General features: G+C 41.0%; 1 protein-coding gene across 2 annotated transcripts in view; it reads right to left on the minus strand.

Moving 5' to 3' along the window:
• Positions 1 to 4,583, minus strand: part of PEX5L (peroxisomal biogenesis factor 5 like) — a 260,007-nt gene extending 255,424 nt beyond the window's left edge. For both annotated transcript variants that reach the window (XM_056121784.1, XM_056121782.1), the window contains exon 1: positions 4,538 to 4,583. In XM_056121784.1, coding sequence (XP_055977759.1) covers positions 4,538 to 4,558 — 21 coding nt within the window. In that variant the 5' untranslated portion in view covers positions 4,559 to 4,583. The remainder of the gene's footprint in view (positions 1 to 4,537) is intronic.
• Positions 4,584 to 12,760: the final 8,177 nt, after the last annotated feature.

Below are 12,760 nucleotides of genomic sequence, written 5' to 3' on the forward strand. Positions count from 1 at the left end.
AGTGCTATACCACAAGTATTATAAATTTTAAATGTTAGAAATGCAACATTTTTCTATACCATCCATAATTCACTTGTAAATAGATGAAAGGGCATGCTCTTTAGAATCTTGCTGAGAGGTTAGGTCATAATTTTGAGCATCTGCTTCAACCATTAAACTGATTATCGTGAATTTGCTTTGACAGAATTCTAGTTAATAAATTTTCAGACAATAAATTCCTAGCATTAATGCTCATTAATACTCACTGGAAATTATGGAGTAGGAGGGTCAGGTGCCACAAAGAAAGATGGGGGCAGCAATCCAACCACCAAAACAACCCAACCACCCCCAGCGGTGGGTCAGTTTTGCCTCATTCTCTTCAAAACACCCACGCTCACTAAACTAGTCTTCAAAGATTCTTCTCTGAAAAAGAAGTAGCAGTGTAGATGTGTTTTATTGGTCTTAATTATATCTTTGTAGCAAAGGGTTAACAAAGAAATAAAATACAAGTTGGTGTCATCAAGAATGAAAATTAGATGACAGAAAAACATCCAGGTTGAATATTATTTATTTTACAGGTTTGCTTAGGTTCTCAGTCGTGACAGTTTTGATAGATGTTAAAAACAACATTTTATGGAGTGGGGGCGGGTTTAAAAACAACATTCTATAATCTCTTGAATTGGATCTTATGTTCATTGTTTCAGCTAAATCCAAATAAAAACCTCAGTGGCCGATTTAATGTATTAATGTAAGTTATGTTATATAAGCTGTTCTCCTTTGTTGAGAATTTTTTAAACCTTAAGTAAAGTCATAAATAAAGAGAAATACAAAAGCCCAAGTGGGGGACTGAATAAAAATTTTACTTATTGATATTAATAATATTTATTAATAATTGAAAAAAGTGACTTTTGTCACTCAAATTTTATTTAATGTCTTTTGAAACCAAATCATGTAGAATGATTTCTTGGCCCATCTGAATAAGTATTTTTTAAAAAAGATCATTTGACAATGCTTATAATTAAAAGGTAATAAAGGTAAAGGCCCTCCCGTTGATCGTCGATTTGCTCGAGCGGGCCCAGTAACGTCTCCATTGGAGACTTTGTTGTTACTGTGTCTGGCATATCGAATACTCTCGGTAGCTTGCCGGGCTCTCTGAGGCTTATAATTAACAGTAAAAATTACAAATAGGTATTTTTTCTTGTCATCTAAAATAACTGTTTTACTAACAAAAGCATGACTGGGAATGCTTCATTAGCAATAAAAAAATCTCATTTCTAAAATGAAATCATACTGGGTTCAAAAGCTATCTGAGAAAAAAGTTTGGCTAAGGAGGGAAATATTCAAAGACATGTAATTATTTCACTGTAATGATAATTGTCAAGTCATGATTCATATAAATAAGAATCACAGTATGGAGCAAATAGAGGTATTAGAGGGATTAACACCACAAGTCATCTATTAGGAATACAGAGAACTGATGAAAAATTATATTTAATTACCATGGGTCAAAAGGGGCAAAAAAGTAAATCTGAAACATCCACCAAAGCAACAACCTTTTGCTTAAGTCACTGGGGTGATAAATTCCCTTTGGAAGTAATTGGTAAGGCAGCTGGAAAACAGCAGAACTCTGGGGCCCTCCTCCTAAGAAATAGGCCTGTGCTATTTACTATGAAACTAAAAAATGAATGGTCTCCTCCATATTATTAGTTATATCAACTTCAATCCTTTAAGAAACTTAACAAGTAAACAAAATTTCCTTTATTTCTTTCTTAGTTTGTATATGTATATGTATATAAATATAAATGTATATATTGAGTCACATGGCAGTGCTCAGGGACCTTGCAGTGCCAGGGATTGAATCTCAACTTCTGCATGAAAAGTACGTGCTCCATCCTTTTGAACCACCTCCGGGGTCTCCAAATGCCTGTTCTTAAAAGTCTGTGCTTCTAAAATAAATTCAGGTCCTATGGTCAAATGGATGAACTAGCTATATGTATAAAGATAAATAGACTTTGTTTTCTACAAAGTTATTAAGTTGCAAAAACTAAGGTATAACAGGAGTTTCAAATTAGAGTGTTTTAAAAGGATTTACGCAAATACCTCCCCCAGTCCAGATTGCTTATTTACAAAGCATTTTTATTTTAAAATATCTTGGATACAGCAAAGAGAAGAACTAGAAGTCAAAGCAAATGACTACAAATATTTTCTGTTTCACACTTGTTTCAAGGTATCAGCCAAGTAATACTAGTATTTCAAATAAACTCCAAAGCTGGCAGAAATGTTAATAAATCTGCTCATTCACAGTCCACTTTACAAATATGCATTCAGAGTCTTATTCACAAATATTTTGAGATGTTTGGACTATATTTCGTCTCACTTGTCAGTAGTCAGGTCTACACAGATTATGTTGGAAAGATAAGAAAAGATTTGATAAGGAAAAATGATTTAATCTAAATATATCAACACAATGAGAATTTGTTCGATAGGCTAAATTGTATTCTCTAGAGAAGATTTTGGGGTCTTAAAATGTGAGAAAAGACTATGAAATTAAACCAAATTTTAATAGGTGGGTATTTCCATATAGTTTATGATCATATGATTTATTAGCGACTGAATGATTAAGACTGGGAAAATAATAATGGACTGGTAAACAGGGGAGAAAGAGTATTTCTGCTCTTGAATTTTGGCAAGCATATTGATTGCAGTTTTTATTTAGCAACGTTTTCAAGTTGGGCTTGGAAGCAAAAATTTGTGAGTTTTACTGCACACCATCATATCTGCTTTTACAGCAATGCACATGCAAAAAAAACACACACACTAAGTTGTAGCACATACAGAATCTTGTATTTTGTCTATTCTCTCAAAGTGAAATGAAAACTTCAGACTTTGTTGAGGACAACTCAAACTTCAGTAATATACTTCCTCAAAATATAAAGAAAATTCAGTTAATTACTATGGGTGTCTGAATTTAGCAGATTTTTTTCAATAATTCATACACAGAAACATTTCTCAAAAAAGTAGTGTCAAAGTCTTTTGCAAATAGCTCAGCTAGTCAATTATGAATTTTGGGTGAATGAATAGTTTTTGAAGATTAACTCTATTTAGTAATACTCCACTCTATTCAAGTGGAGAATCTGTTCCTGAATAATAAATAGCTAATACATAAAATTGAATGTATTGTTCTTGAGAGAGGATGAACTAAAACTACAGTAATAATCCTTTGTTAAGTTTTTCAAGCGTTAGTATGTGACTACTTCTTTGTTATTAAACTTTTTGATAAGTGTAACTTTAATAAGAAACATAGAGATCACTTGTATATTATACATACAATTTAGAAATATACATCAGCCAGAAATTAATGTCCATTATTAATTTTCAAAACGTGTTGATGTCAGTAATATGTGGAAAACTTTTGCGATTCGAATGGTGCTCATTCAAAATTCTTAAAAAACTTGAAAATATGGCATAAAGTGAATGCTATAAAAGTAAATTATAGTCTCAAAGAATTCCCCCCACCCACAGACTTGAATATTTAAAACGGGATAATACCAACTCCTGAATACAATAGCGTATTTATTTTTTCGGTTTGCGGTTGCTCTAAAAGATATAGAAGTAAGATCCTCAGTAGTCACACATGTTACACATTAGGATGAAGCACCACCACGTATGATGACTGCATTTGACCAGTGTTGGGATAGAAAGGAAGCAGGACATCAAACCTGATGACTAATGCATTAATGAGCTGCAAAGAGCTCCGTTCCACACTTTAGGAAGCTTAGTTAGTATTTCACTTTCCACGCAAAACATACACCTGCCTTTATAAGGAGGACACAACCGTGTGGATGAGAACCGGAGTCAAGGTTAAAGTAATGTTGCCCAAGAGAGTAGAATGTTTGCAGGGGCTCAGCTCAGATGAGCGTTAATAACCAGAGGCAGCACCTCCCCTAGAGAACATTGGAGCCTCTTGGACGTCTGTCTGCAATTCATCCACCCAAGACATCCTGTGACAGTAGAGAGAGGTGACCACGTCCCATCCTCTGAAGGGGGGAAACGCAGCGCAGATCATTTCTTAAAACCATCACTTTAAAAAAGCCGTGAAAGTGGCAACGTGGCCAAGCACCCTTCCACCGACGACAAAGCAGAAGCTCTGTCTTCCCTCGTATTGTTTGTCCTTCAGTTGACATACATGCTGAGCGAGTTGCATCAATAGGATCACAACGGAAACACGGTCATCTCCAGGTTTCCTGGGCTCGGGTTCCTGGCTCTTGTTTAAAGACACAGGCTCGGGGAATGTGCCGCAGACAAACTTCCCCGACCCGAGTGGCCCGGTCCTCCTCCCGGCCCCCCTCTCCTCCGCCCCCATCAGCGCCCCTCTAGCTTCGCCCAAGTGCCCCGGACAGCAATGCCGCGGTCCTGTCGCACCGCTTCACTTGTTGAATCGCGCGAAGGCAGCCCTGGACCACGGCGAACTCGACGCGGCGCCTCGCGGCGCTCCGCAGATGCGCGAGCCCCCAGCATTGCTTGCCCGTGGCCGCCGGCCGGCCCGCGCATGTCTCACCTGCATGTGTCCCTGGTACATTCTGCTGGGGCGTCCTGGGGCGTCCTGGGGCTCCCAGAGGCCGCGGCTGCTTGGCCCGCGGTGGACGGGCGCGCCCCGGGCGGGGAGGCGGCGGCGGCGTGCGGGGGGCGCGCGGCGGCCCGGAGCGGGCAGGTGGGTCGGGGGCGGCGGGCGCGCGGCGCGGCCGGGAGCTGTTCACGGCTCGCGGTGCTGAAAGCGGAGCGCGGCGCGAGCCGGCGCCTCTAGGACTCGCTCCTGCGCCCCGCTCCCGCCCGCCGCCGGCCGGCCTGCCTCATGGTCCGCGCCTCGCCGCCGCCAGCTCCCTCCTTCCTCCTTCTCCTCCTCCTCCTCCACCTCCTCCTCCTCCTCCTCCTCCTCCTCCTTCTCCCGGCCCTGACGTGCCGCCGCCGCAGCTGCCGAGCGGGGCCCCCGCGCGCCGCCCTCCCGGCCGCGTCCCCGCCGAGAGGCCGCCGGGCCCGGGCACACGCGCGCGCGCGCGCGAGTGTGTCGCCGGCGGGCCCGGGAGTGGCCGCGGGGCGGCGCGTGCGCCGAGGAGCGCGCGCCCGGCGGGGCCCGGGCCGGACCCGGGGCGGGGGTCGCGCCAGTCGGCCCCCGCGCTCGGGGTGGGCGGCTGCCAGGGCTGCTGGGGAACGGGCCCGGGTGGGATCGTGAGGAGCCGAGCCGGGGCATCCCATCCCGCCCGGCGCGCTTAGCTGAGCGTGTGCTTTCCGAAGAGTTTACTTCTGCCGGATTCCGCGCTCCCAAGTTCCTTCCCAGTCTCCTGCGTCCGCACCCCTGCACCAGTGAGCCCCCTTAGAAAAGAGCGCAAACCCGGGTTTCCCCGGACCACCTTGCACGATCTGCTTGTCTTCCTGTCGTTTGCCACCATCTAGTAGTCTGCATTTATTCCTCGTGTTAATCCTCTCTCTCTCTCTCTCTCTCTCTCTCTCTCTCTCTCTCTCTCTCTCCCAGTTACTTTAGGAGGAGGAATGCATTTTTCACAGAGATGGAGCGGCACAGCACAGTTCTTTGTGGCACAGGGAAGCCTCCCTGCAAAGATTTGTTCCGTTAATATATCTTAGATTTTTTTAAAAATTAATTTCCAATGTTTAATTCAGTTTTGTATTATTATATTGTAGGTACTAGAGTACAGTGTTGTTTAAGTTCATAATATTGATGTACAAAGTTACTGCCTATCACCACCTCTCAAGGAAATGCCCAGGGCCCTTCACCACTGTCCTGACGCCATCTCTGATCAGATCTTCCTTGTCCTCTCTACTCCCCAGTTTGCTGATAAACACTTATGGTGTGGTGCATACCACTATGACCTCTATTTACCACCACCGCCACCATGGACATGCCCCATAACTTCCACCTCTGCCTTTGTCTTAGTTACTTCTGGTCCACTTCATCATTTCCCCACTCCTCTCCCCTCCTTCATAACCTGGTATTCTCCGGTTTGTAATACAGGGACAGGTCTCTATGGCAAACTATATTGCGATTTCTCCAAAAGAGTGGAACTCCCATATGAGCTAGCTGTACCACTTCTAGACATCAACACCCCCATGCAAAACCATCAATTCAAAAATATTATTATCTCTTATTATCCATATGTTTATTATTATCATCTAATAGAAAATTCATGAGCTGGCAACCACAAAAGTACATGAACCAGCATGACAGTTATTAGAGCTGAAGATAGAACTCAACACATCCTTTTACACTGAGTAACTTTTCTCTAGTTCATATATTCCTGAAGTCTCAGGAACTCAAGACCATCTATGAAAACATCCTCTCTTCATTCATTCAACCACCCATTCATTCATTCATACTTATTAAAAGGTGAGCATGTGGGATTATTATGCTAAGTGCTATAATACACTGATGAATAAGACACATATGGTCCCTATCTCCATAGAACCAACAGTCCAATTTCTTGACAGAAGTACATTTTACCATCCCAGAAAAATAAATGTACCTAAAATTGTGTAAAAACAAATTAAACCAAAAGTGCACTACAGAGCTGCCACAATTCCCTTACTTCCCCTAAGAACTCACATCTTGCTTCTTATAGCCAAACACTTACACCTCTGTTTTAAACTAATCTCTCTATGGTATAAATTATTTACTTAAAGTCTATAAATAGGAGTTATGTGGGTGAATATACTTGGCTAATTATCAATTCAAGTGTCAGTATCTTGAGATATTCACAAAACCAGGTAGCAATTTATTTAGATAGGCCAAAAAATGTCATCCACTCAAATAGTTTGTTATTTTGGTGTGAAAAATGCATATGATCAAGTAGATACACTAATATAAAATCCACAAGTACTAACCATATTTTGGCAAACCTAAAATTACGAGATGAATATTGAACCATTACTATATTTGTAGATTATTTTTTCAATTAGCTTAAGAGATTTTTGAAATGAGAATGTGTGACTTTGTCTTGTTACCGCAATAATGATAAAAAATGACTTCTTTGTGTAAATCTCTATTTTCTCTAGCAATCATTATAGCAAACTAGAAGAAGATAAAGACACTAGTCAGAGAAATACCAGTTTGGGAAAGGCATCATTTCTCTGGAATAAAGGCAATCAGCAATGAATCTGCTTTTCTGACCATAGAAATATTTGAATAAAAATTAAACTCTGTGGTGGAGATTTGTTTGTATGCTTCATATAATCTTTCAGGATTTTCTAGTGTTTTTATATTGATTATTTTCACGGTCACAGTCCTCCCATTGTTCATCGATTTGCTCGAGCGGGCCCACTAATGTCTCCATCATGAGACTTGTTGTTACTGTGTTTGGCATATTGAATACGTCACGGGGAGCTTGCCAGGCTTTGCCGTGCAGGCAAGATACTCTCGGTAGCTTGCCGGACTCTCATAAAATAAATTAAATTAATGTGACCAGCCTTCTGAAATAAAATTAAAATAAAGACTTAAAGAAAAATTTATAATATGTGTTAAACACAGCCATTTTAGCTATCATTCGAAACAATAGAAGAAAATCCTCTATATACTGAGAAAGGAATGGATCTTTCTAACAAATTGCACGTAGAAACCTGTATTCAAAGGTGATACTGATACTATCAGCAACAGTCCAACTTATAAGTGATTAGGTCATGACTGTCCATCTAAAGTCACAATTGTTCCTATTATTAAGGCAAACACTGATTCTGTGAAAAGCAAAGATTATCCACATCTCATTCCTTTTGTGTTATTGTTTTGCCATCTAGAATGGACATGTTATATATCAAATTCCAGAAAGAATGTCTCTTTTAAATCCATAGACCTTTGTTACTCAAAGACACAATCAACAGCATTGCTTTCCTGAAGGTTGTTAAAAATGCAGATTCCTAGTTCTTATCTATGACCATGACCCCAGTAAAAGAATCTGCATTAATGCACAATGCAATCCAAAATGTATTTTTAACAAGATCCCCATGTGCTTTGTATGTACCATAAAATCTGAGCAGCACTTTGGTCTAGAAAGTTTATTTATTTGTATCAAGATATGTAAAGGCCTTCCCGTTGGTCATCGATTTGCTCGAGCGGGCCCAGTAACGTCTCCATTGGAGACTTTGTTGTTACTGTGTCTGGCATATCGAATACGTCATGGGGAGCTTGCCAGGCTCTGCCGTGCGGGCGAGATACTCTCGGTAGCTTGCCGGGCTCTCCGAGAGGGGCGGAGAAATCGAACTCGGGTCGGCCATGTTGGCTGCATGCAAGGCAAACGCCCTACCGCTGTGCTATTGATGGCAAAGCTAGCTCTTGCATTTTGCAATATCACGGGTTATATCAGTATCAAGATCAAAACACAGCACACATCCCTCTCTACTTGTTAGATCCTATCATTATATTTTGAGTGCCTGGTGACTTGAAATCATAGCACACCCCAATTCCTCAGAATGATGCTAATTCTACTATCAATTTTAATCATTGTAATAAAATTAGTCATGTAAGATCATTAGAATGGGAGCAGAATATATTTTGTATTGACTAAATTAAGATTTGTTTATTAGTAAGTGAATTCTTCTGCATATTTAGTGGTTATTGAAAAGTCAGATTTATTAAATCTTTTTAAAACAGTAATAATAATGATTTCAGTGTTCTTATGAACTTAAAAACAATTGGGGATAATAATCTTTTGGTGATTCAAGGATTATTTTATATTCTGTACAATTAAACTCTACTCTTCAAACATGGTGTAGGGGAGAACAAAGTCAAAATAACTTTACCCCCAAATTAAAAATGACTAATTGGTTTTGATTGCTCAATCAGAGGGAGGAATACTTTGTTAAAGTTTCCCCAGTTGTCCTTTTTGGTCTCTTTGAGACATAGAATGAGATTGACCAGCTTTTGGAGCATTAGATCTAGAAAGATTTTACAAAGGCCACAGAGTTGACGCCAATCTCAATGAGTGAATGAATGAAGTGCAGCCTCTGTCATATAATGTCCTCAAGAGTGCAGAAAAATACATGGACTCTGGTGACTCGGAGGTGGCAGCAATGTTCCTCCAAAGGAATTAGCTGGATATTACCGAATTGAGCAGCCTATTATACCAATTAAAATTATGCTAAAATATTTTATAAATTTTGTATGACAATGTTCCTCTAGTGATTCAGTATTACCTATAATAGCAAACATATTTTCCAGTATTGCTTAATCCTGGGGGAAATTGTTTGCAAATAAAATTATCTTTTGCTTCTGATTCTTTTTAATATCACTAATATTCTCCTATATAGGGTACCCTAAATCTCTTACCAAATTCAAAGTCGTTCAGCATTTGTGCTGCTTGGCTGATGTTTGGTGTTATTAGAACGATGTCATCAGCAAAGCAGAGGTGGTGTAGTTGCCGACCATCTATCTTCACTCCCATGTTTTCCCATTCCAATCGTCGTATGATGTTCTCGAGGGTGGCACTGACTTTGACCGTGAATGTGGAAAGGTCGGACTACAGCTGAATCTTACGAAGACAATGTTTATGAGAAACAGCCTTGTTCCTGACGCTCCATTCGCTCTCAACGGAACCACCATCTCCGAATGCAACAGTTATATATACTTAGGTCAAGAAATCAACATGATGCATGACCTGGCACCTGAGTTGTGCAGGAGGAAGAGAGCGGCTTGGAATGCCTTAAAGAGCGTTGAAGAAATAACTAAAAGAACAAAGAACCTCCAGCTACGAGCACATCTCTTTGATTCCACTATTCTTCCTGCATTAACATATGCCTCAGAGACCTGGACCCTACGAAAACAGGATGAGAACGCTATTCGGGTCTCTCAAAGAGGAATCGAAAGAACTATGCTTGGAATACCACGATTCACTCAAATGAGAGATAGAATCCGGAGTTCTGATCTTCGTCAACACTCAAGAATCAGGGACGCTGTCTCATTTGCCAAGACATCAAAAATCAGATGGGCTAGACACATAATGAGGTTTACAGACAACCGCTGGACTAGAGCCATTACTGATTGGATTCCACGGGACATCAAGAGATCACGTGGATGCCCACCTATAAGATGGTCAGACTTCTTCGTCAAGAACCTAAATGATCGGTTTGAGGCTCTGCATGTTCCTATAATGAACAGATACCATTGGGCTACGCTAGCACGCAACCGGGATGAATGGAGACGTTACTGGCACCCGCTCGAATAAATCGATGAATAACGGGGATTAAGTGATTAAGTGATTAAGTGGGTTGTCAGGGAGAGGGCTTCCCAAGCAGTGATCAAAAGCCTCTGGGGACCTTCTGGTGATTCTCAGCCAAGCCTACCTGCAGTTCAAAGCAAGGAACTAAGGATGTGATGCTGCACAGGGTCTGTAGTAGCAAGGATTGTCTGGACCACTCCAATAATGTTCAGGAGTCTCCTAAACCATACTGTGGGCACTCAGCAACCTCCAGGGCTCCAGCCAGTGATGTTATAGGGACCATGTGTGGCTGGGGTCTAGCCTGGGTGTCTAGCATGCCTAGCATATGCCCTACTATCTCCTAGCCTTGAGGGGAGTTTGAAATTTAATATCATGAAAACATCTCAATAAATGAGTTGACTTCCAGAGGCCAATGGACAGCCGGTTAGGGGCCCACAGTGAGGAGACGTGGGGCCTCATGGGATGGGGCTGGGCCAGCCCTTTCCTCCCCGCCCCAACAAGACCTGGAGTCACTGCCTATGAACGAGCCCTCTGGCTACTCAACAAGTGGCTTAAACCATCATCCCAGAGACTCAGAAACAAATCCCACAACCCATAGGCTTTTGGCAGAAATCCTTCCTGATTTAATTATTTAGATTTCAGAATTCCAAAATTGTGTTGCTGCTACTGTGGCCAGTCAACATCATATGCTATTTCTAATCAGCAATAAAAAACAAATTGTCTAATGTTGCCTTTTTCTCAGATGTGGGTGTTGGGGTAAAATCCCAAATAATAATGGTAGATCTGGTGTTGAAATATTGAATGTAATCAAAATAGAGAGAGAGTAATGGGGAAACCATCTACCACACAGGTAGGGGAGGGGTGGGATGGGGGTATATTGGGGTTTTTGGTGGTGGGAAATGTGCACTGGTGAAGGAACAGGTATTTCATCATTGTATGACTGAGACTTAAACCAAAATCTTTGTAACTGCTCTCACAGTGACTTAATAAATAGCATTGTAGCACTGTCCTCCCATTGTTCATCAATTTGCTCAAGCAGGCACCAGTAACGTCTCACAACAAATTGTGAGACTAGTTAATTGTGAGACTTGTTGTTAATTTTGAGACTTGTTGTTACTGTGAGACTTAATAAATAAATTTATTAAAAAATGAGTTAATAAGATACAGCTTCTCTCATATAATGTCCCACATTATATAATATAATGACAATATCATTCAGACTATGTCACTGTCACTGTCACTGTCCTCCCATTGTTCATCAATTTGCTTGAGCAGGTCCAGTAACGTCTCCATTGTGAGAATTTGTTGTTACTCTGTTTGGCATATCAAATACCTCACGGGTAGCTTGTCAGGCTTTGCTGTGTGGGCGAGATACTCTCGGTAGCTTGCCGGGCTCTCCAAGAGGGGCGGAGGAATTGAACTCAGGTCAGCCATGTTGGCTGCGTGCAAGGTAAACGCCCTACCCGCTGTGCTATCGCTCCAGCCCCAGACTATGTGTAAAGGGTATTTGCATGTATATATATATATATGTGTCTGTATATATATATACATATATACATATATATGTATACATGTATGCATATGTAATGTAATGTAAATGTAAAGGCCCTCCTGTTGATCATCGATTTGCTCGAGCGGGCCAAGTAACGTCTCCATTGGAGACTTTGTTGTTACTGTGTCTGGCATATCAAATACGTCATGGGGAGCTTGCCAGGCTCTGCCATGCAGGCGAGATACTCTCGGTAGCTTGCCAGGCTCTCCAAGAGGGGTGGAGGAATCGAACTCGGGTTGGCCATGTTGGCTGTATGCAAGGCAAACACCCTACCACTGTGCTATCTCTCCAGCCCCAGATTATGTGTAAAGGGTATTTGTATGTGTGTGTATATATATATATATATATATACATGTATGCATATGAATATATATGTATACATGTACATATGTGTGTATATATATACTAGCTTGTGTATACGTGTAGATGCAATCCACTGCAATCTGACTCTTACTATAGGTAGTGACATTTACTCGGATTATAGTGAAAAGTTACCAAAAAACAAGTGAACCAATTCACTACCCAAGTTATCTATCTAAAGTTTTAAAATTTATAGGGAGTTTGCAAACTCTGTCTAGGGAAAACTCTCTAATAGTTCCTGAATCCTGGCAAGAGGACATGTTGAGTGCTTTAGGGCTATGCTACTGTTGTCAGCAGTATTTAAACCGCTCTGTGTATCACCATCCTCACCATCTCCCTGGAGATCTAGACAATCAAGAGTGCAACACTGAAGAACTCTGCCAGTCCAGTTTTAGTTCATATGCCACTTTATGATATAATTTGTTGGTTTAGTATTTATATTACAGCACATATTTCCTGTGGTGTAAAGGTAAAATATAACTTGTATTTGCTTAAGTACAGACCCCATCTGTACTGCCTATAAACATATCTCCTACTGAGTTTGTTAAGATTAATACTTATGTAATTGGTACTTTACATTTTGCTTAGATTATATAGAAATTACTGATGGATTGTTACACTCATTTTGAAGTTTATTTTAATTAATTTGAAG

The sequence above is a fragment of the Sorex fumeus genome, unplaced genomic scaffold, assembly GCF_029834395.1.
Source record: "Sorex fumeus unplaced genomic scaffold, SorFum_2.1 ptg000044l, whole genome shotgun sequence".
NCBI classification, from domain to species: domain Eukaryota; kingdom Metazoa; phylum Chordata; class Mammalia; order Eulipotyphla; family Soricidae; genus Sorex; species Sorex fumeus.